Consider the following 23698-nt stretch of genomic DNA (forward strand, 5'->3'; position numbering starts at 1 on the left):
CGTGTGCACAGGCAGCACTGGCGGGGACGATGGGAACGGGCTGAGTCCCAGCAGGTAAGGGGGGGCTTGGGTGACTCTAATCAGCAGCTCACAGGTAGGTCAAGTTGGTTTTGTGCCTGCAAATCAGCAGATGCTGGTCAGAGCCTTGCTGACGATTTCTGAGCCTTTGCCATCTATGTGTGGATAACGCTGAAAACTAAAGATTCTCAAGATGTTTTGGGTTGAAAAGAGACAATTCTCAGGGTGTGCTCGCCCATGAGCGGGGCTGGAAGGGGACGCGGTGTTGCCAGAGGGACCTGTCCCAGCTGGCACGGAAGGAGCAGCTGGAGGGATTTTGGGGACGGTGGCCCAGGCAGGAGCTGCTCTCAGACACCCCCTGCAGGGTTTGTGACCCAATATGAAGTTGCGCTGGGCCCTGCGGTCGACTTGGCTTTGTGGAACCAACACAAAAGACGAAAGGTGTGTGTGAATACCTGGGATCCTCCACTTATCTTTTCCCCTGTGGCTACGCGGGTTCATCACCAGGTAAAAATGAGCTCAGGAGCTCGGTCCCTGCTAAAAATTGCCCTAGAACACCAAGCAGCAAGCATACAAACAGACATGCAATTAACAGGATGCGGGTGCCTAATTATCTCTAGAATTGCAGCATAAATCTGAAGCCCTTCCTGCATGGAGATTCTATCACCGAACCGCAGCTGGGACATCTGAACTCTTTGCCTTCGCTTGACTCAGCTGTCACGGAGAGCTTTATTATCCGATGGTGCCTTCAACAGGTTGTTGTTTTGTTCCAGCACAGGGTGACTGATGTTGTAGCTGCCACAACAAGCCCTGACAACTCTGCCTGCCAGAAGAAAAGCCGAACAACTAGTAAATTACCCCTGTTCCAGGCTGAAGGCTGTCCCCAGCAAATTAATATCAAGCCCCGTGTTCCTGACCACGTGGAGCTTTCGGCACAATGAAAGACATTTGTGATTCTGAGCACTCAGCTTCCAGATTTTCTCCATCCTCCAAGCCTTAAAACCTCCCCGCTGTCTCTTGAGCTTTGGGAAAAAGTACCACTAATATTAAAAGGAGGAATTATCCCCAATCTGATTGCGATGCAAGAGTTTTGAGAGCAGGTTTATGGATGCGAGCTCATGAATGATGTTATTAGCAAAGAATGGAGAGGCAAAGCAGAACCTCTGAGGCTCATGAGCTGGGCTCGCTCTGTGTACAGAGCTGTGTCTGATACCCAGATGAAATCAGGAGTTCCGAGTGAAAGCAGCCTGATGCACCACGCGCCGTGGGTGGGAAGCATCGAAGCAAAGCGAAAATACCGGGACTAATGCCTCTCCCTGTGTGTTTTTGCAGGAGATGCCACGTACCTGGACATCTTCCGGGAGTTCTCGCACATGGCTTCCAACGACCCGGAGAAACTCAAACGGAGGAGCCTCCACTTCAGCCACTCCTGCCGATAAAACCTGAGCGGCTGAGCGGGTCTAACGGCCAAGCTGAGCTCAGCTCCTGAGCAAAGACATTCTCAGGTTTGCCAGGTCTGGGCTTTTGCTCCCCGAGTGCAGAACAGACGTTCTGGGGGTAATTCCAGAATCAGATGCGTTCAGACCGCAGGCTTCGGTCCTTGCCTTGCAGCACATGAATGCGGCTTCAAGTTAATTAGGCTGATCTTGCAGCTCTCAGTGCCTTTTCTACGTCGCTATTTCTGGGAGAATCTCCCATTTCTGAGTGTATGCAAATGCTCACGTTCACAATGCTGCACCAGCACCCGTCCCTAAGGTGAAGTACAGGTAAGTCCTGAGCACTGAGTGCGTCGCTGAGCCTGAAGTGCTCCCAAACCCAACCTACTGCAAAAATGTTGGTAAAACCCTTCATTTTGCTGCGTGTCACCTCTGAGGATCCCTCCACCACTGAGACGTCGGTTTAGCGTGGACCGGGAAATATAATACCGGTTCTACGGAGACTTCACAGCAATACTGAACCAGAATCCAGCTCCGGGCTCCCTGTCTCAGGAGGGTTGGACTCTTCTGCAAGGCACAGCTTTCAGTATTATTTTTGTCATTTTTTTGTTATTATACACCAAAATAATAAAAGGTTATGTGTGGCCTATACAGGTATAGGCACCACGACATAATCAAGTGCATTGTCAGAATTATATGTGTATATATATATAAACTATGATGTGCTGAAATGTAATATATCTTCTGGTAGAAGAAACATATTTTTTGAAAGGGTGGGAGTGAAAACAAACCCCGCATGCAAACAGCACCTGTGAACTGAGAATAAAGACAGGAGTCCTGTTTACAGTCACATACATCTCCTTGTTCTTTCTGATTCTGGATCATTACAAGTCAGTGAAGCACTTTGGTACGAGAAGGTTTAAAATCTGTCATTTGTCTGACAAAGTGCTGCTTACACCTGCACAGGAGCTGCCGTGCAGTTTGCAGCAGGAAACACACGGGACTTTGGATTTGTACCTTGCTATGAGGATCCCACCTCTGTGTCGACAACCAAAACTCTTCTCCTGATTTGTTCCTATTTAGGCTTCCGCAAGTAAGGTCTGGACATCTTGAAAAAGACTTAGAAGGAACAATTATGCAGTAATAAACCCAAATAGTGGTTGAAGGCAAAACAAAGTCGAACTGAACTCCCGGTCATAGTCTGTATTCAGAGTGTTTTATTATTTAAAAAAGTTACAAAACAAAGCTCACTGGTTTCGTGTTAACTCTCGTTTTCTACAGAAAGTCATAAACAAGTTTATAACAGAGTAAAATGCTTCTGTGCAAACACCATCATCAAAAATAAACGTGTTATTTTATGTACACATAAGTTACTGTCAAATATTAACATTAAACCGTCTCTATTTATAAACGGACTGCAACAAAAACGCAGCATTGTTTTAATCCTCTAAATAAGTCAGATGCTTCGTCTGTGACGTAAAAAAGTTATCGACCCCACTTCTCTTTCCTTTCCTCTTTGAAATAACCTGGGTGAAGTCTAAAAGCATCTCAGCAGCAGCATTCAGTGCATCGTCCTCAAAACACAACAGCGGTAGGTTAAGGAGAGGTGTCTCGGATACACAGCTGTAATTAGAGCCCCCTCTCGTTATCACAGGCTCTGTCATCCTCCAGACAACACTGATACGAGCACCCGCTCCTTGGATTATTGGAAATGCTTCCAGTACCGGCCAGGCCGATGTTTTGCTGGAGTACACGTGTGAAATGTAGATGGGCCTGTCTGAAGCCACGGCCTCATTTCCTCACAAGGGTTTCAAAGTTAAAAAGCGACAAACAGGCTTTCTATGAGGATCCTCTGAGTGTCCCCGAGAGCAGCAGTACAGTCCTCCCCTCCCTGGATACTCGTTAGGAACAAAAGCACATGGTGTGATGCCCGAATCCAGGACACATGGATGGTTTAATGCCAAACCTGCAGGAGCAGTGTGGCGTGGAGGTGCTAACAGCTCGTGGACCCAGAACGTTTCTGGTTGTGACCTCTGTGACAGCACCAGAGCGCTGCGGGAGTTTCAATCCCCCACTTTGTGCACACAAAGGGATCCTCAGCTGTTCGGTTCCCTTTCCGAAGCGCTGTCCTGCGTGTGTCTAAATCCATTCAGCACCACGGTTGGGCAAAGCTCTGGCAATTCCACCTTGCTGGAGAACAGCTGAAGGTGCAGGTCACTGTTTTTCATGGCAACAGTCGCTCCAGACGGGTGAGGCTGAGCAGAATCATCACCTATTCCAGCTTCTTCTTGCACAACTCGGTAGTTTTCTAAGGCCAAGCTGACGCTGGGGATGGTCGGAGTTTGAGTTACTTTCAGCGTCTTCTTTGCCCTGAAGCTTTGGTAGCAGAAGAGGAGAGACAAGACGAGTGTGTCCACAAGCAGCTCGAGCATTTCAACTACAGACAACACCGAGGATCCAAACCAGAGACTCCACTGGCTTCCCATGCTGGACAGAAGCAGATTCACCTGTGGAAAGAAACAAAGGGTTGTGTTTAGCAAACCCAGCAGAGCTCTGGGAACATGAAATTATCGCATATTGCCAGCAGGTCAGTTGCCATTTGTTTGACTGCGTAAAATGTGAATTCTTTAAGTCTCTTTCTTAAGAAGAATAATCCCATCCCATCTTGGGGGCTGTAAATAATCCTCCCTCCAACCACACCCGTAACTAACGACAATTAACGATGTTTTGAGTTGATGTAGTGCAACCTACTGAGAGTAAAGGGGACTCGTTCACAGACTGGTAGTTCAGCTGCTGGTAGAAGATGGTCACCTTGGCAATATCCTTCCTGCGGGGCAGAAAGGGAGCAGTTAGCACCGGGGGGATGTCCTCATGGTGTCACCCACTGGAAGGTATAGCTGGCATTCTGCTCTCCATTCTGCCCACTGCTTGGCAGGAAATACATTTCACCACTCACTCAACTTTCTTCCTGAGGGTGTTTAACATGAGCTTGGAAAAAACATCACAGAAGTGACTCTGACAGCGTTGTCAGGAAAGATGGGGAATTTATTGGATGACCCTCTAGGTTTTTGTCTTGTCCTCCCTTTCCAGTCTAACATCTAGAATTCTGCACGGAGGAGGAGTTAATCCACAGTTTGAACAGCAGCACCTTCTCGCCGGGACTGACCTGTTGCTGGTGGAGTTGTACCCGTTCTGGTGCCTCAGGGCTTGGCGGACCCAGTCCTGCAGCAGAGCACAGGTTTGTTATCGGTTTAATATTATATATGTTTAATATTTTGTAAATATACATTTCATAAGCAGCAAAATGGCTATTTCAAATAATGAAAAGGATGTAATTGATTTGTTTATGACATACAGTGACAGCTATCAAGCAGTAGCTATATTTGCCAGAACAGCTAGGAAGTACATGGGGATATTTTCAGTGTGTGTAGTATTCTGGTTCTTAAATGCTCCCTTTAATGACAAACCCCACCAAATAATTTCCTCTTTTAAAATGTGTCAGTTGTATTTACATCTACATTATCACCTGTTTCACATGAATTAATTAGCTGGTCACACAGCGTGAATGGCCATTTAATGTCAGAACACGAGCAATGGCAAGAAGTCACCCACTGACTCATGAGTTTCCATCGCAGCCCTGCAGCTCCTCACCCACAGTCATGAGTTGTGACACCGCAACAGCCACCGCGAGCACCAAGTCGGTAACTCCATCTCGCAGGTGGGAACTGAGGCAGTGAGGTGAATTGCTTAAGGTCACGAGGAAGTTTGGATTAGAGCTGGAACTGAATGTACCTCTCGAGCACCTTAGTCTGGCATCTTAACTACAGGGTCATTCCCTTGGGCCCAGGTTTTGGACCAGTTTGATTTATTTGCCACTTCTCTTGCTGCTGAGTCATTGTTTTCACCCTTAACTTTAATGTTCCAGCAGCCACAGTAAATGCAGTACCCAGCAAAGGTAGCAGTTGTTTGTATGGAGTACCTGAGACTTGGTTGATGGCCATTTCGCTGTCCCAGCTGACACCTTGTACAGCGATTCCCTGATAAGATACAAATGGAGATTACGATTTGGCATTTAAAAGTGAATACGTGAAGGAGTTTGGCAATGGTAGCTACTTGCCCAAAGCAGAAACAGCTCCTGAGAACCTTGGAAAAAGCTTTTTAAGTCAACCTAGCAAATAAAACCAGAGGTTGCCTGAAAATAGTTGAGATCAGGAGCAAAACTAGAATGGTTTCAACATCCTGACAACTTCTCTTTGATGCACTCAAAGCCAAAATATTTGATATAAAGACTTACGTCTTTCCATTTTAACTCTGACCTACAATAAAAAGGTGAACCAAGAAAAGTAATATAGATTGAAAAATGACATAAACGATTTGGCTTGAGCTTACTAAAATATTTCAGTGTGATGAAAACCATTTCTCCTCTCTGCTGTCATGCACACACAAAGTTCTTATTTAATCTGTCTAATGCTGTCATGTTTTTCCTTTTGCAGCGTTGGGGCTCAAACATCAAACTGAAATCTTGCTCAGAAAATCCCCTGCAAGCTGGGCATTCCTTGTGCTTTAATTTCGTGACCTACCGGCAAGGTTTGGGGCACTGGTCAAAACAATTCAGGTGATGATTTCTGAGCCTGTTGTAGAGTTGGTAAAAGCAGTGACCTGGGGAAAGAAACGGGAGGAACACACTCAGAAAATGCAAGGTTACCAAAACTTCTGCCCTCGCTTGCCCTTGGCAAGCACACAGCGCCCTCAGAGAGACCTGGGTTCACTATCCGTGTAAATACACAGAAAGGTTGGATTCAGTGATGGGAGAAAAGCAGGAAACAGGCATAAGGAGAAGGGCGATGATCTAAGGAGTCACGTAACCAGTGAGTATTGCAGGCAGGGGTGGGAAGTAGTTTTTTACTCTTACCCCACGCAGGCTGCTTATTGTAGTCACAGTATTCGGCACCAGGAGGCAGCGGGTAGTAGTAATAGCCACAGCCACACTTTCGAACCATTATGTGCTGAAAGCAGGAGTGCAAACAAGCCTGGGAAATAAAGAAGGTTTAACAGATTGGATAAGCCAGAAACTCTCGAGTGCGTTCCAGCTTCTAAAGGACAATGTACAGATTTTGTAACTGCAAAAAGACACCAGCCGTTACCAGAGCATGACGATGCAACAGGTTTTCACTTTTCATTCCTTGTCTTTACCTCTGAAAACAGTATTAAACTCAGTGAGACAGAATCTTCCCCAGCTCCCTTTCGTTATGCCCAGTAACACCTCAGTTAAACAGCCCAAACATCTAGAACCAAAACCACACTCCAAGTTGTAACACCCTGTTTGTGAGCTTCTTTCCAGATGGGCACGAATCTCTCTGTTCTCTCCAGCAATGAACTCGATGATTTGTAAAAGCTCCCTGGAGAGTAAGGTATGACTTGTTTGCTATCGATTTACTCTGAGTAAGCCGCTCGGACAATACCTGCAGGGTGTAGGAGTTGTTGTACAGGAGTTTAACATTCACATCGCTGCCATCAGTTGTGCATTTCCCATAATTGCCACCCAGGCGATTCACCTCATCCTGTGGACACAGAAAAGAGGCTTGGGTGATTAGGAGCTTTAATTGGGTCTAGCCATCACCATCTGAACTTAACTGCATGGAGCATCCTATAAAGGACAGGAAGTGGAGTACTATATGTGAACAGCCAAGCTATAACTTGCTAATAAAATATATAAAGTTACAGGGTAAAGGTAGCATGTGGTCAGTCACTGCGGCTCAGCGGACAAGCAGTAAATAACTCACCACATCAAAACAACTAAATCACTTCTGAATGTTCGTTCTCATCCTAATATACACATGCAGCCCCCTGCGCAGAGCTGGAATGAGGTGTAAGAGTCTCGGTGTAAAACAAATCAGGCCCCAATGTCCTGAGGGTTTACCTGCTGAATGCCGATAGTTGTTGCGATTCCTGGTCTGATGTCAAAGCCTTCGTGCTCGAGGAATGGGGTCTGATTGTGGTTGTGTATCATGACCTTCACACCTGCTACCGTAGACAAGAGTGGGATGTGATCCTTCTGCTCAGCTCTCAGGATTAGGGAAAGTCCTGCAAACCGAGGAAAAGGGAAGCATACGAGAACTTATTTTGGGCTAAAATAGGAACACCACTATGCCTTGAATCCTCAGCACTGGTCAAATTGCTGGTTTAGCTCACAGAAGAGCCATTTGTTTTCCTTAGAGATCTGGTGGTCAGAGTGGTCAGGCAGCAATCGCACCAGCCTGTTCCAAATCTGTAATAATATTCTGCTTGTTTTTAAGATATGGCTGATATGGGTATCATGTACATGTGGTGAGGGAAGCAAGCAAATATAGTGAATAATTTGTGCCACCAGACTAGAAGAGAGGGCTACATGTCAGTATGTATAGAAGACATATTTAATCTACAGCCAAATTATATTAACTTTAGCTCTTCTTCCCACTCTTTGCCGAACAACTCACCGTAAGGAATTCCTGGTTTTGTAGCTGTCCAAAAAGGGTCTGTTCCCTTGCTGTTAAAAGTGTAGCAGCTTCCAAAGACTGGGTGGTGAAAGTGAACATAGTCACTGAAATCAAGAGAGATTTTGATGGGTTTTAATTATGAGTGTAGCAATACTTTTACTTCTCTGTAGGATGTGTTGTGTGTGTACAGGACTGCCTATGGGAAAGAGTCGTTAACTCACTGGAGACAAGGAAAAAATCAGGTGCACAGCAAGTCACTGCTCAGCCAGGGTTCCAGGCAGAGCGGCAAACACACGCCTCACATTTAGAGCTCTGACTTGCTTTTCCTTCCACCAAGCAGACTAAATCTTTCCCTGTATGTTCCAATACACGCTGAACTTCCCCGGCCAAGTCGGCCTTCACATCCCAGCAGTTTGTAAGAGTTTGTGAGAAGAGCTGGGTGAACACAGGGAAAAATTTAGTCTACGTGGTGGAAGGAAAAGCAGAATGCTGATTTCTAGGTTCCTAGCCCCACACTATGGCCACGTAAAGCTGTTCTTTCTTTGAGTCCAACCTCCAACAAGGGCTAAGCCTGACAGTACCCCACGAGGTGCATTGCCTGGCAGTGTAGGCTCCATTTTTGTCTCCCAAGTCCTTGAGTTCTGCTGAAATGACAGCGCCTCAAGAAGTAACGTACCCAGGTCTGCAGGGCTCCCCATCATACTGACAGGAGTAGACCATATCTTCTATTTGCTCCTCATGATCGGAAATGTTGATTATAACTGGTAGCTGGGACATGATATTCATGTAGTGAAATCTGTACCATTCGAGAATTGCATCCATCCCAGACGAATAGGTCTTATAGAAGCAATTCCCACCCGTGGCATTGCACTGGAAGAAAACAAGAGAGGGAGGCATTGAGCACAGCCAGGACATGACAGCCTGTTGCTGCCACTGGTTGCTGAATTTGTCACTGCCAGAAGAACTTTACAAGTGGGTGGGCTGTGCAAGATCATTGATGTTGCTTTTGTTTCACTTCACAAGAGTCCTAGTAACCAGCATAAACTGTTAAACGGACAGGCTTTGCTGAAACATCCTCCAAACTGTCACTACACAACAATGAAACCATCTGTTTTTTCAATCATTTTTTTCAATGTACATAGTGAGAGCTTTGTCAGGGCCCTGACTGCACTATCAGGTCCTATTAGGCCTGATCAGCCTCACCTGGGACCTCCACCCACACCCTCGCTCCATTGGCCCAGGAGCATATTTAAGCTCAGCCCAGGACTTTTAGCCTGTTTGGTCTGTGTTGTGGAGCTGCTGGTGTCCTCCTGCCTCACCACAGATGCTTTTGAACCAGCAGACCAACATCCTGGCCTCAACTTAAACCTGCCACATCACCAGGATCTTGCCTGATGAGCTGAACTCTTGGTTGGACATGGCCACCATCTGTGAGCTTTTCCTGCTTGCTTGCTCAGGTATGTTGGGATGGGTCCCAGGCTCCCCTGTCAGAGGGTTCCCCCCTGCCCTGTCCTCTCTGCTTGTGTCCATAACTGGGTGAAAAGCTCAAAGAGAAGACATGTGCTTACCAGCTTGAATCCTACACTGTAATGGTTCTTCCCTGACATGTTACTGTAGTCAGGCATTCTCAAGAGGGAGAAGTTCTGGCTCAGCTTGAAGCTCGATTTGCTGAGATTGCTGATGTTTGACAAGTCTTTTATATAGACATTTTTCTCATTCATGTGGAATAAGCTGGCTGAGGTGTTGACGCCGTACAAAAAAGTAATAGATTCCTCTGCCATGCGATCCAGTTGAACCAAATGTTTGCTAACCAGTTCAAATCTGCAAGGAACAGAAATGTTAGCTGTTTGTGAGCATTCACGTTTCTATCACACAAAATCACTTTACTTTATGTACCCTCACAGCATCTATAGAAAGGTCTCTGCAGACTTTGATGCCTGTGTGAGAAAAGGCAGCAATTACAGTGCCTATATTTTGCATACCTAATTTCAATAAGTTTATTAGGAGCTCCAGTAGCTTAATTTTTAGTTGCTGGATCCTCCACTAAAAACCTCAGAACTTGTAGCATCAGCTGCACAAACTAGTCAATTAGATAATTATTCCAAGGACATCATTACATAATTTCTCTGCTATGTAATTGGAAGCCAAGCAGAATCAGCTCTAGCATGCACCACTCCAGAGATCAGTGCTTTACTTAGGAATGAATACACGCAGTACCCATGTTTTTCAGGGAAAGACTGTTTTTTATCAGGGCACAGAATCAGTTAGCAGCTTGCACCAAGTCACAAGGCAGAGTTCCCTCTATCCTGACTCAGTGCGCGAAACAAACTGCTACATGCTCTTGCACAATTCCCAACAAGATCTTATCTTAAAACCAGTTTGGAAATAACAATAGTCCTTTTCCACCTCTGTCAGGCAGAGACTTCTCTCTGCCTCCAGCCTCCTCCAGGCTGCAGCCAGAAGGTTGCTGAACCTTCCTGAAGAAAACACAACTAGAGTCAAGGGGGAAGAACGAATTACCTGTACGGGTCTAGATTGCAGATGGTAATAGCTGGAAACATCTTGGGCTCTGAATGCATTGACATGGTCAGGACAACAGGGTAGGCCCAGTATTGGCTGAACATCAGTGCAAATTGCCAGTATAACATGCCAAAGCTGGCCAGAAAAAGCAGCGTCCAAAAAGCTGTTTTCATCCTATTGCTGCCCGAGCACACGAGGCGGATGGTGCCGTGGATCGTTGTGTTCTTGCAGAAGAACTCAAACATATCCTTAAAGGAATCATAAAACTCAATCAAGCCTTCTTTCTTCTCCTCTTCTCTTGCCACTTCCTGCTCCATCCTCTACGTCTGTTTCTGTTCAGTAAAAAGAAAACACAATAATGTTATTACCTCATTAGAAAGACTATGGCCAATCTCTGGACTCTGTCAGACAGGGCGCTGATGAGTTTGTTAGTATCAAAAGCTGAAAATAACTGTGAGGTGACACTCGTCATCCAGAGTTTGGACACCAGGAAGCGACAAACAGGTCAAAAGTTCTGTGTGCTGCTGTCCTCAAGTAGCTTGAGGATTGTACCCTGCTCACATGATGACTTCTCTGTTAGTGTGTGTATGCAAAGCCCAAGTGACTAATCCACAAGCTGCTGAGAAGTCTGCAGCCCAAGGGGTGTGTAGTTTTCTTCTTTCTAAGAACACTAAGGACCAACGGTTAACTCTGAAAGGGTGCGTCACCCTGAGTTAATACAGATCTGGAACTGATCAATGATTATGAGCGTATTGCTAGTGAAACACGTTGGCCTATGGGCTTGAGACAAGGCTGTCTCAGAACCAGCGATATGGATTCATCCTGATGTCAAGGAAACAGGGTAAATCCAACTTTCAAGTGCATGAAAGTGGCAAATCAAGATTCAGATACAAATTCTGCTGTATGATCTCTTATTCTGCAGAACGGAGGTAAACTGAAAATCACCCGAGAAGAGCAGCACAACTGGGCATCAAAATCCATATCTCCTTTGTCACTGTAAGTAAAACAATTACTGTGCTACTCTAGATAATTCCAGACTTTATGCTGATGAAAGTGTGAATGTTATTTATGCTCCTATGCTTTAGCCAGCCCAGACTCAGGACACCCTCCTCGGTTTTAGTACCAGTTTGGGGCATTAGACTAATGGTGACGTAGTTCCACTTACTGAACATGACATTAAGTCGTGCAATATGTGATTTTCCAACATTACAGCACTCTGTGAATCACCCCACCTATTATGCTATTAAGAGAAGTTTACTGAGTACAACACATTGTTCTAACCTGAACTCCAAATAAAAATCAAAACAACAAAGATCTTGTTTAACAGTAATACAAAACTAACTCAGAGGCTTATGTACCCCCTTTATATTTTTATAATTAAACACAAACAGTGACCATCAGATTTTAGATGTACTCACCACTGCACAAGTACAGGAAGCCCAAGCTGATTCGTATGTTCAACCTTTATCTTATTATTTCTTTCTCATTTGATTTAGATGAGAAAAAAGGAAAATAAGCCTGCAGTGTATGTCAAGAAATAGACTGAACGAGTCCTTCAATATGTAGGGTATTTCAAAATAGGAATGAAAATTGTGTGAGACTAAACCAGGGCAACTTAATTTGTTCTTGTTGTATTAATCTCACTTGTCAGCCTTGCTTTAATGAGAAAGACAGGAAGAAAAGGGAAAAGTTACCAGAAGTGAATTCTACATCAAATCTCTACATAGAAAAAGTGTTTGATTTTGAATAAAAAGCCCCCAAACCTGTAAGCATTCAAACCATGGCTTTCACAGACAGTTTCCAGACATTCTGATTTGGTTTTTAAGGCTATACAGCTAGTTAGCTCATACCATCTGAATCTGCATTCTTGAAACAACTACTAAAAAACCACATGATAATGCAAAATAAGAGTGAATCTTTCAAAACACACATATACAGGCAACAGAAGAGCCTCTCTCCACTGGTCTCCCAAATCAGCCCACCAGTAATTTATTTAACACAGCATTTACACCCTGGGACTTAAGAAAATGTGAGCAGCTGCCCGTCTTGTGCGTGTAAGTGCCTGGAGAGAGGCTGCAGGTGATGAGAATGGCAGTGGAAGTTTAATATATAGCAACGGCACACAAGTATATGGTCACATATCCAGCAACTTGATGCTCAAACCATAATAAACACTTATACGTGAATGTCATGTAGTCAATTATTTAACCCTGTGTGTAGGTATCTATATCTACATCTCAAGCACATATAAATATCTATATATAGAGAGAGAAATATACAGTAAAACAATCAAGAGCAAATTGCAAACCACCATCCCACGGTACCTTGGCAGAAACTCTATCTCTGAGTGTTTAGAGCAGGCACTAAACTCAGCCTTCGGCTTTCTCCTCACCAGAAGGCAAGTCCTGGTCCAGAGCTCTCGGGTTTCTCCCCGCGGCATTGGAGCTGTCCAGTCTATATGGATCCAATCGATGACATCAAAAGGGGCAGGACTTGAACAGATCACGGAAATTATTCAAAGCATGATCCAGGGAACAATAGGAAGTGAATGAACTGGACTAACAAGTTAACATGAAGCTTACACTTGAGCTAAAAGTTGTTTTGAGTGGTGGTGGTGCGTCTTCTTTTTTTAATGGCTAGAATAGCTTTTTAGCCATGATTTCTACAAATACCTAGGGAGGTAACCACGGATCCTATAAGGTTCTTTCCGCATTGAGCTCTTCCCATCAAGGAACTAGATTTCTGCCTTCTTTTCCCGGTTTCCAGAGGCTTGCATGATCACTAGTAATTGAAGCCATTAAGGTTTCCATAGGTGTGCTTGAGGAATTACATACCTCGGTGTAATCTCAAATGATCAGCTACTCAGTCTATGGCACACACAGCACTGGATTTCTTCCTGCTTCTCCAAGACTATTTCTCATCTCTCGTGGGGTATCCCCTACTCGCTAAGGGTTTAACTCTTCAGATGTTGAGACTTGAATACACTAAATCAACCGTGACGCTTGATTTCGATCGGAACACCCCGTTTTGTAACACTGCTTAGTTAAGGCTTGTGAAAATCTGCAAGAGGAACACAGAAGTAGATTCGGAATTCTGGGACTGCTAAAAGACAAGCACCTCGGATCGCTTGCATAATTAGTCCTGGCATCCGACCAGCTGGAAAACAGCTCTGCAAGGGTTTTGCAAGAAGCTTGTTACGTGAAAATATTAATTCACTGGATACGGATAATGTTTAGAGCTCGAAATCAGAGCAGCAGAGCTCCTGCCTGCCCTTTAAAATTGGCTGGAACCAGATTTTCTGTTACGCTGGCAGTTGTGAAATACTCTCGTTTGCAGAGACAATTGAAATTTCTTGAGAAATCAAATTCAAAAACAAGGGAGAAAGCACAAAGATGAAGGAAAAGGAATTAATCTGATTTTGACTGATCGCAGTCCTGTTCACATCTTTAACAATTGCTTGGTGCTGGATTTTGTTTTAGAATAACGAACCATTTAGAACCTTAATCTCAAATTTTAAAACGGTTATTCCAAAGTTCAGAATCCTACTAAACAGCTGCTATCAACATATTTTACTCCTCTTTGTCTTTGGTGTTAAAAGGAAATGTCACAAAAATATTTGGAAAATGTTTTATATGTTTAAAAAGCCAGTGTTTGGGGTGTAAAAATTAAACTTCTCTTTAAAAAAAGGCAATTTGCCCTTGAATGAACAGCTACAGCAGAGCTACACGTCACTGATAGATGAAGAGCTAAGTAGTTAAATCCTCATTAAAAAACTCAGAACCCTGAAAACCTAATTCTGTCCCATCCATTTGTCCCCCACCCTTCTTTCTCTCTTAATTTTATATTGTGCAATAGAAAATGGCAACAAAAAATCCTTGACAATTCTATTGCACAATGAGCATAAGACAAAAATCTGTTGCTTCATGATGGCTGCAGGCTCAGTGCGGAGGCTCCTGGCAGCACATCGGCCCCTCCTGGGCCTGCCACGGGTTCTTCCTGCAGGAAATGGAGAAGAACTGGACACAGTGACACTGCCGTCCCTCAAACGAGACACCAGTTCTGTTTGCACTTGGTTGTTTGCCATCCTGGATCCTGAACTGGGAGGGGAGAGGAGGGGAAGAGAACTTCTATGCTGGTTAAAAAGTTGGTGTTTCTTTCAAAATACAGAAACACTGTGGAGATAACAGTCATGAGGAAGTCATGCAAAAGGCTATGCTATAATTATTCTCAGCAGGACAGAAAATTGAGTGCTCATAGGATGTGATGGAGGAAAGGAGTAAATATATTGCACGCCCAGCGTAGCAGCAGCAGAACTCGGTGGTTGCACACACGCTCTGCTTTCTGCAGGATGATGCCTCCCACGCTGGGAACCTTCAAACCCCTTTCCATGAATTGTAATTCATTCCCCAGTTGAACTTAATGGAATCACATCCCATGAGCTGACCAAGAGAGTAAACAAAATTAAGGAATCTTGCCACTTTGCTTTTAAGCTTTTACATTCCTGCTGCGTATTAAAGGAACTGTTCAAACTCCTGACCCTTGGCTCTGCACTAACCTTGATTATCATGCATACTCAGCATGGATGCTACAGTTCTCACCCACTCTGCTGAAACAGAAATACAAATCATGACTGTACATATGTGTCTTTGAATATGTGCATGTCCTAGTATCAGCATCAGCTCAGAGTAACAGGAAAAAGGTACAGAGAGTATCCTGCAGGTGGAGAGAGGAGACTTGAGCTACTTCACATGGGCAAAAGAGTTAGTGAATTAAAGTTCCTTGCGCAATGGACTCTGACACATAGGGAAATTTACTACCAGGCAATAATTCTTTTTATCCTTGAATATTTCCTTACAGCTGGCACATGTGCTCTCTGCAGAGCAGATCTTTCTTTGGCTATTATCAGGCACTAAGCAGATGAACAATACAGACCGTGTTTGGCATGCAGAATGTTCAGCCCCTAATTGCATTTGCTATTGTTACAGCCTTGAGTGAAAAAGTCACAGAGGTTAAACTGGAAAAGCTCAGTGATGCTCAAATATTAATATTTTGTCCAATCTCATTTTAAATGGCCAGAACAAGAGGTGCTGTGCTGTCTGGACTCCTTGTCAGAACACCGAATTGCAGTGAGGTGAGGCTGACCCACCAGACAAAAGTGATTTTCATGTAAATCACCCCATTTCTGTCTTACACAGGAACAAGAGAGGACACTTTAGCTACTCATTCATTAACACTTTCCCAGTTGGTTGAAAATTGCACTGAGAGGCCTAAAACAAATTAGCAAACTGAAATGACACATCAAACCCCCGACCTGTAGCAGGTTTCCCTGCCGCTGTCCCATCCTGCAAACTTCTCTGTCATTTGCTGTCCACTAACCACACGCACTTTCAGCTATTAACTTTCTCCCTTGCTGCATTTGTTTCACATCATCGTGCTCTCTCACACTTGCTTGTTTCATTATGGTCTATTATTCCTCAGCTTGCCTGTGTATTCCAGAGATTCCCCGCTCTTTCTGCTATTTTGTTCTTCAGTCTGTGAGTTGAGACAAGGAGCCTTTGGCACCTGCTTCCTCTAGCACTGGAAGGGATATGGAGCAAATCCTGTACCCTCCTGCCTTGAGACTTTGTAGATCTACAGTTTAATCTTGATTTGTAGCACATCTTGCTTTACTCACATTAGTAGTTCCTGCATGAATGGCGTTTATTCTCCTGGAATGCTCCAGGTTAGTCTGTTGAACCATGTTCCCACATTTGCTCTCTTTACACGGGACGCCGCATACCAACGCGGTGTTCCTCTCTGAAATCGCCGTGACTTGCCACCTCTGGTTTTGTGGAACCTCCCTCCTGATGCTTTCTTCACGGCCACTGGATGAGCCAGTCTATTCCTCCTCCCACTCCAAGGCAGCCAAACTTCTGTGGGCAACTCTAGAAAAAGGAAACTCCCAGTTTTCCTCTTTGCGTATGCTGTGTATGGACGTGAATTGGCATGCATTGGGCTCTGCCTCCCATATTTTTTCCTGGTTCTTACTAACCAGAACTACTTTGTCATCTTGTCAAAGCAGAACATAATTGTTTCTCTGCTGTCCTACAGAAGAAAGAAGCAGCACTCAGAGGTGTTATGAAGCCAAGTGCTTGTTCAGTGCTATGCAAGAGGCAGAACAAAGGCAGTCCCTGCCCTGGAGAGCTTTCAAAGATTGCTTAATGTCTCCTTTTGATCCTCTCCCAGATGTTGCTGAACTGACTCTGATTTTTCAGGTGTTCTCCTCATCTCCTGGAATCTCTGTGGTGCAGTTGTTTTCAACAACATTTCTTCTGGCAATCCCAACATTCATTGCTTTGCTCGTGTGATGCTTTGAGCCACGGCTGAGGGGATTTCTATCTTGAAAGCACAGTAAGCTAGGCCTGCAGAAATAGGATAGCATTGGTGTACCTCGCTGTCCCTTTTGCGCTGGTTTGCATCTCACTAAAGCAGCTTCAGTTGCTGCAAAGGCTGCCAAACCTGCTCAAGGCAGCAGATAAACACTCCTGAGCCTGTGCTGAGCTCCCTCGTGCTCTGCCTTTAGCAGCAGTGCCTGAGTTAGCAAGGCGCACCCTCACAAAACCCAGAAATCGCAGCAACAAGCACATGCATATTCTACTAGTCACCAGTCATTTAAATATTCCTTAATTACCCCCCTTGCTATAAAGAGGCCCCACGTAACCTCTGCTTTTCATCAAGCCTCCACCAGAGGCGCGTAGGGTTAAAAATGCAGCCTCAGTAGCAAAACGCTGCCTGCTTCCAGTATGACCAAGCGTTCATTTCCACTCACTCACCTCTCTGAGTAAGATGTCTGTAGCTGCTCCTGTCATCCCGCTGGGATATCACCTGCTTTTTTGCTTCTCTTCCTGTTCTCGTTTCTTTAGTCATAGGGCTTCATAGATGCTGTTCCACCTGTTCAGACCTGCCAACCCCTCAGCCAGTTTCAAAGACTCACGGGCTGGTGAAATCCTGCTTGCTAGTGGGTTTTTTTTGGTTTTAATCCTACTCCAGCTCAGACGTGGTATCTGTAGGAATGCTGACGCAATTAGGACTGACAGAGATTGGAGAACACCAGCAAAAGCTTCTTGTTCCGTGGACATGCAAGAGGCAACCATCCTGGAATCACAGACACCATAAATCCATCATAAACGAAGCCCGAATCTCCCCAGGCAGTTGTCCAGGCTGCTAGCAGACAGTGTGTATGGCTCCTGCCTTCTGGCAACAGGCAAGCAGATCTCCCCTGGTGATCTCTTCTCCTCTCGGTACCCAGGAGAGAGATCGCAATGCTTGGTAGCAATTCACGGGGGTTAATCAATCCGGTAACTTCAGGTTTTCCTTTTGGGAACTGGAACAGATGTCAACAAGAGGAAGAGGCTCTACAGGATGGCAGCTAGGAAGGACGGGAATGAAGAAACCGGGAACAAACTGCGCAAGGGCAAAACAGTCATTAGCAAATCAGTCACTGAAACTAGCTATTACGTGTGGCTGTGTCAGCTGTCATGCCTCTTTAGATGGATGCTTTTTGGGTTAAACTCGGGTGCAATACTAGATTTTCCATCAGCAACCTGTGAAGAATTCCTTCACCTTCTCATAGAACAGCTCTATCCGTGCCCGAGTCGGTAATTGCAAAGTCATAGACCCAACAGCAAACATACAGACAGCTCTACGCAGGCCACCAGTGCTGAGAACTTTAAAAAGCACAATAATAATCCTCTAAATGCAGGTAAACCCTCAGGGAAGCATTGTGGCTTCCCTGGCTCTAAAGAGCAGATAATTTGGTAGCCTTTAAATGATGCCAAAGGCCATCCAAAACACCAGAGCAATGTAAGGATTGCAGAGATGACTTATTTTTGACTCTTTTAAACTTGCAGAAGATTATCTGGGAGACCCACGAATGCCTTTGTGCTCTGAGTCTGGTCTGGGTCTGCTTACTCACACGGTGTCGTAGTTGCCTGGTAGGCCCTAAGATTTGCTATTAATCACTTGTTTTTCATTTTTTTTCATGCCCACGAAAGCTTTACTGGCCAATCAAAGGGTCAAAACGCTGCCATGTGACTTCCATGACCCGCGACTCACCATGAGTAATGTGCAGTGAATAGTCCACCTGAATAGCACAAATATTCCTGGTCTGACCTGTCAGCTCAGCACCAACAGAAAACTCTCCACAGAAGTCCCCAAACAAAGTTAGATCAGGAATGGTTCGTAACCAAAAGGAGATAAACTTGGCTTAGTGATGTTTTCTCGCTGAATTAGCACCATATAAAACCCAAATAAGGTCTGCAAACTCTTCACAACCCGTTTGTTCAAAGTCTACGACCTGTTTGCTGGAGGGTCTATGTTTGCCAAGGAAAAAACAACCAACCAAAATGTAACAAGAAGATATTAGATTTTCCCCACCTACCAGAACTGCAAAAGCAATGGTAATAAATACAAAACTCTACCCACAGACAAGGACGGAGTTTGCCACAACACGGAGAAAGAAAAACCAACTTGAAAGCCTTAAACTCTTGAACTTTTCTCTTGCTGTGCAATCTTGGGCAAATCTTTCTGCCTCTCTCTCTGTTGCCTCATCTCTGAAATAGAGATAATGACACTTTGCAGCATTGTTGAGAGGGCTAATTGGTGTTTGTATAAAGCTTTGGTGATGTAAGCTGCCATGTAAGCACAGTGATGACTCTTGCTTTGATACTGCTTGGTAATTGCAGGACGGGTTGTAGTCATACTGTAGTATTTAAAAATATGGTTTTAAGAGGTATTCCTAGATATCATCTGATGTTTTAAGATGATCACTACTTACTCATGTATCAGACAAAGAGATGACAATTCTTTGTGCATTTAACAATCCTGCAGATACTTTCCAACAGTGTGCCAAGGTGCTGCCTACATCAGACCCCACGGATTTCGGCCTCATCAAATGAGCTCCTTGCAATGCAATTGCTTAACAGAAGAGATTTTCTTCTCACTTCATTGCATGAGAGGATAAGATCTTGAGATTATTTTCACTTCTAGAACCATTTGTCATAAAGACGTGTACAGATCCAGAACAGCTGTAATTTGCACTTGCCGTGCAGGTCTGCAGAACTGAATGTACATCACGAGGGCTTGTATCCTTTACCTGATATTTGTTTCTGAAATTCTCTCTCCTCTGTAAGAGAATGCATCTACTCATGGCACGGGGACTGACAGGCTCTCCATCTGCTCCAGCCCCTCAGTGTGTGACTGTTTCTCTCCAGGGACACAAAGGAAAAACCAGATCAGAAAGTGGAGTGGGAGAGCGAGGATTTACAACTCAGGCTAAGTTTAGCAGACACTCTGTGCCACTTAAAAAGCTCTATAAAGCAAATGTTTCATCACTGAAAGGCTCAGTTCCTCCTGTCAGTGCTGGAGACAATTCTTCTAGGTCAAGACAGAGGCATATTCGTCAAAGAAATTCAGCAAAGCAGCCCCTTCCATGAGGCTTATTTTGTAATTAACCAGAGGAAAACAAACCATTGATCATCTCAGCCAGGATCTTCCTGTAGGACTAAGTATTTTAAACAAATAAAAAATAATATTTGGACACAAAAACTTGCTATGAAATTGCAAATGATCTCTATGAAGAATGATTATCTATAGAGATCTGTGTAGAGATTACTTGGCTTTAAAGGAAGTTCAGCAGTAATGAAACCACAGCCATTATAAAGGCTTTTGAAGGCACAGGTCCATCTTGCAAGGTAATAGCTTAATAACATTCTAATCCCAGGCATGCTGCACTATGGATACAAAGAGCAATGTAATCATACAAATGGCAAATACTAAAGAGCACGCGGAAGCAGTGAAAGGCTCTGAGTGAAAGCGATGAACAGCAAAGAGAAGCTGCCATGTCATACTGTTTGTCTTTGCATCTGAAGGTGATGTCATCAGAAGGCCACTGATGGCTGCGGAACAGTTACCGTTTGGGAAATGCGGGACGGAGAGAGAGGTCAATGGGAACTAGATCCTGGTGATGGAGTTCCTTACCCAGTACCGACGGGATCGAGAAGGAAGAGCACTGACCTTTCTTTCCTCTTTCTGACTCAGAAACGTGCCAGAATCATTTTGCAAGTGATACCATCTCCTTGTCAATCATCATGAAGAAGGTCACGCCTGACTTCAGCCAGGAGAGGAAATCAAAGGGAAAAAATCCCTGGTTTCAGCAAGTTTATTGGGGATTTATCAGTGCTCAGGTTAAATTGCCTGTCATTTTACTTGGGTCACCTAAGGCCACCTGCTTGCCTGCTGCCTCTCCAATTCAGACAATAGAAAATGAAGTAAATCACAAAAAGCATGATGCCTGGAAATATTAATCATTAATCTGGCCTATAAATGAACAGCATTGATCATTGTCGTAAACACCTCCAGGATCACCTTCCCCAGAGGTGTTTAAAAGATGCACAGATGAGGTTCTTAGGGACACGGTTGAGTGATAGTGTTGGATTAACGGTTGGACTTGATGATCTTGAGGGTTTCTTCCAAGCGAAATGACTCAATGAGTCTAGAACAGCAGTGATAATGGAAAACAAAGATGATGATTTATGTTTGGCACTTCCTGATGTGGAATTTCTAGTCCAGATTGCTCACAATAGGTGACACCAAGTGATTAAGTGTGAAAGCTCCCAGTAAAGCCAGATAAATAATACTGCTCTTTCTTGACACAAGAAGAAAAATGAAGCTTCGAAACAATTTAGTGATTTCCTCATGATCAAGAATGAATCAGTGAGACTCGGGAACCACCACAGCCCTTCCCTGAAACTCCAGATAATCACCCCTGTTGAAGCTATTTACCAACAAGTTATCAGTTTGCATTAAAAAAATGACGAGGATTAGTTTCCTAGGGAATTGAAGGGTTTGGGGGAGTTCTACAAAATAATATAGTTCTACTAGATAATAACATATTTCTGTAATACTATGCAACAAACATGCATTATAGTGACAAAACATTCCCTGGAGGGAAGTTACTCACAAAAGCCAGTATGGTGATTAAAGCAATAAAACCCCTCAGAAGGACAAATAAACAAAAATAAGGAGAACAAATATCTCCCAGTATCTCTAAACTGCCTTTTGGCCAAAGATTAAAAGCAAGCCAACCTGGCAGCACTTTATGAGAAAGCCAAAATAAAAGAGGAAATGGAACTACTTGTAGATAGGAAAGCAGCAAGATGTGTGAATGCAAGCGACATTGCTCATCGTTTAGACCTGGAAGTGATGCACCTTGTACGCACTCGGAATTGGAAGGGAATTCAGGAAGGCAGGATGTAATTACTTGAACTAAATCTGGCCAAGCCATTAGCATTAATGTCCTGTACTCTTATAAAAATATCTCTGAAGGATGATTAGTCGGGGATGTCTGAATGCAGGCTCAGACAGTGGAAAACATGATCAGTTAGTTCTTTGTTACAGACATGACCCCGGGACAGTGATTTAGTTTCTCAGTGTCACGGTTCATCTGCACACACTGAGTTGTGCAGTCAGATTCTCTCCTGCTCCCACTGTAACGTGGCTGTTGATAACAGGACCTGTGAAATTGCTTCCCAAGGACACACCAAACATCTTTCTGGGACACCAAAACTCTCTGCTTCATCAGCATCCTTGGTTCTGAGCAGCCTTGAGGCATGGCTGCTCTTCCAAGTGTTTTCTGTCTTTCTAGACAATCTAAACAGATGCTTGGTGGCCACACTTACTGGACACGATTACATTTGAGCGCATGCGAACACTAATTAACCCTCACTACATTCCTCAGGCTGCGTTTTCTTTCTCAAATTATTTCTTCGTCCTCCAAGGTCAGCCTCAAAATACTCATTTGACTGCATGTGTGGAGTGGTGCATAAAGTACCACTTTCATTTGGTGGAGAAACTGAGGCAAAGGACTCACCCAAAGGCACCACAAATAGAACAAATTCTGATTGTTGTTATTTGTATCTGACCTGAAAATTTGAAATGCTTTTCTTAGAATTAAAAGAAAATTTTCTGCAATGCAGAAGTCAGGCAGCTACATATTTTATAAAGAATAATACAAAAGGTCTGTGTTCACAAGCACATAAAGATGTTTTCCCATCCTGTAACCACCCATGTGATCCTGCTGAGAGGCAACAACTCCAACCTTTATGAGACAGTGAACTGTCCCAGTTGTCTCTGTCCTGGAGTTAATTACTTTCCAAGTTAATTTAGCAGTATGCATTTATTTACTTGGTGCACTTAATGATTTAAGAACATAAATTTGGAAGTTCTAGTGACTTCCTAAGCCCAGGTTGAAAATTTGCCTTCAAGACATGATAGTAGTACACTAAGGATGCTTTACAGAGAGAGGAAATTCTGTAGTGTGATTCATTTGCATCTTGGAAAACAACTGGGAAGAAATAAACCGCTCTGAGAAGCCTCAATCTACATTGTCATTAGTGTTGGGAATGACATTGGTGACAGAGGAATGGAATGTTAATGACAACACACTTATGTATTAAATACTTCGGGGTTGGGGAACTGTGTAAATATGATCTCTGGAATATCCCTTCAGCATTTCTTGGAGTCTCCAGGTTCACACATTTCTTGCATTTCCAGACTTAGATGAGTTAGTAGGAATTCCAGTGTAAAAAAAAAAACCCAAAAAGACAAAATGGCATGGCAGATGAAAGAAAAGGTCATTGTCTCAGGTCAAAGGGTATAAAACCAGGTATGTGTTACACTGCATGAGGAATTTATTAGGTGAAATACATGTAGGCTAACACAGCATTCTAATAATACTTTATATTTATACAGTGCTTTTTATCTTGAAGTAAATAATTTACTATAAAGAGGTACTGACATCACAGCCATTTATTCTTTTCCCCTTTCTTGCTCTTGATTTACCCCCACAAACCCACAGCGGGGAGTGAAGTGTGGACAAGAGCCTGTGTGACACTGACAAGAGACAGAAGGAAGAGTTGAAAAAGTACCTGGAATAGCAGTGCCCTCTGTTGGGACCTGGAGCGGAAGCGTGGTCATCACAGGAATCATTCCCATGGGAGACGGCGGCTTCTTTTGGAAACATTCCATCCTTTATTGCAGTCGTGCAGTCCTGGCCATGAGTCTGTTGCGAACTCTTTGGGCAACTCAGCTGGAGAACCCAACGGCACGAATTCCCTTCTGCAAACATTATCTGAGCTGCGAATTTCACAAGCCCTGAAAGAAAAGCGTTGGGAGTGAGCAAAAAACTCCTCTCCACCAGCACACAATTCA

At 44.0% G+C, this 23698-nt stretch overlaps 2 protein-coding genes and 1 long non-coding RNA gene across 4 annotated transcripts in view; 2 read left to right on the forward strand and 1 right to left on the reverse strand.

The window, feature by feature from the left end:
* The window catches only part of ACAP3 (ArfGAP with coiled-coil, ankyrin repeat and PH domains 3), a 62797-nt gene extending 60143 nt beyond the window's left edge, over positions 1-2654 (forward strand). For both annotated transcript variants that reach the window (XM_071798342.1, XM_071798345.1), the window contains exon 25: positions 1351-2654. In XM_071798342.1, the coding sequence (XP_071654443.1) occupies positions 1351-1457 (107 nt within the window). In that variant the 3' untranslated portion in view covers positions 1458-2654. The remainder of the gene's footprint in view (positions 1-1350) is intronic.
* On the reverse strand, positions 2652-23516 carry SCNN1D (sodium channel epithelial 1 subunit delta). Its single transcript, XM_065855266.2, has 13 exons — positions 23416-23516; positions 10451-10782; positions 9499-9751; positions 8607-8800; positions 7931-8034; positions 7375-7538; positions 6917-7015; positions 6367-6484; positions 6035-6113; positions 5434-5491; positions 4621-4676; positions 4206-4281; positions 2652-3961 (listed from the first exon to the last, which is right to left on the reverse strand). The coding sequence occupies exons 2-13, from the start codon at positions 10765-10767 to the stop codon at positions 3551-3553; spliced, it is 1929 nt and encodes a 642-aa protein (XP_065711338.1). The 5' UTR covers positions 10768-10782; positions 23416-23516; the 3' UTR covers positions 2652-3550.
* Positions 5303-23438, forward strand: LOC139825494 (uncharacterized). Its single transcript, XR_011735568.1, has 3 exons — positions 5303-9387; positions 11373-11446; positions 23346-23438. It is a non-coding gene; the product is annotated as an uncharacterized lncRNA (long non-coding RNA).
* Positions 23517-23698: the final 182 nt, after the last annotated feature.

Source organism: Patagioenas fasciata, chromosome 23 (genome assembly GCF_037038585.1).
Source record: "Patagioenas fasciata isolate bPatFas1 chromosome 23, bPatFas1.hap1, whole genome shotgun sequence".
In the NCBI taxonomy this organism is placed as follows: domain Eukaryota; kingdom Metazoa; phylum Chordata; class Aves; order Columbiformes; family Columbidae; genus Patagioenas; species Patagioenas fasciata.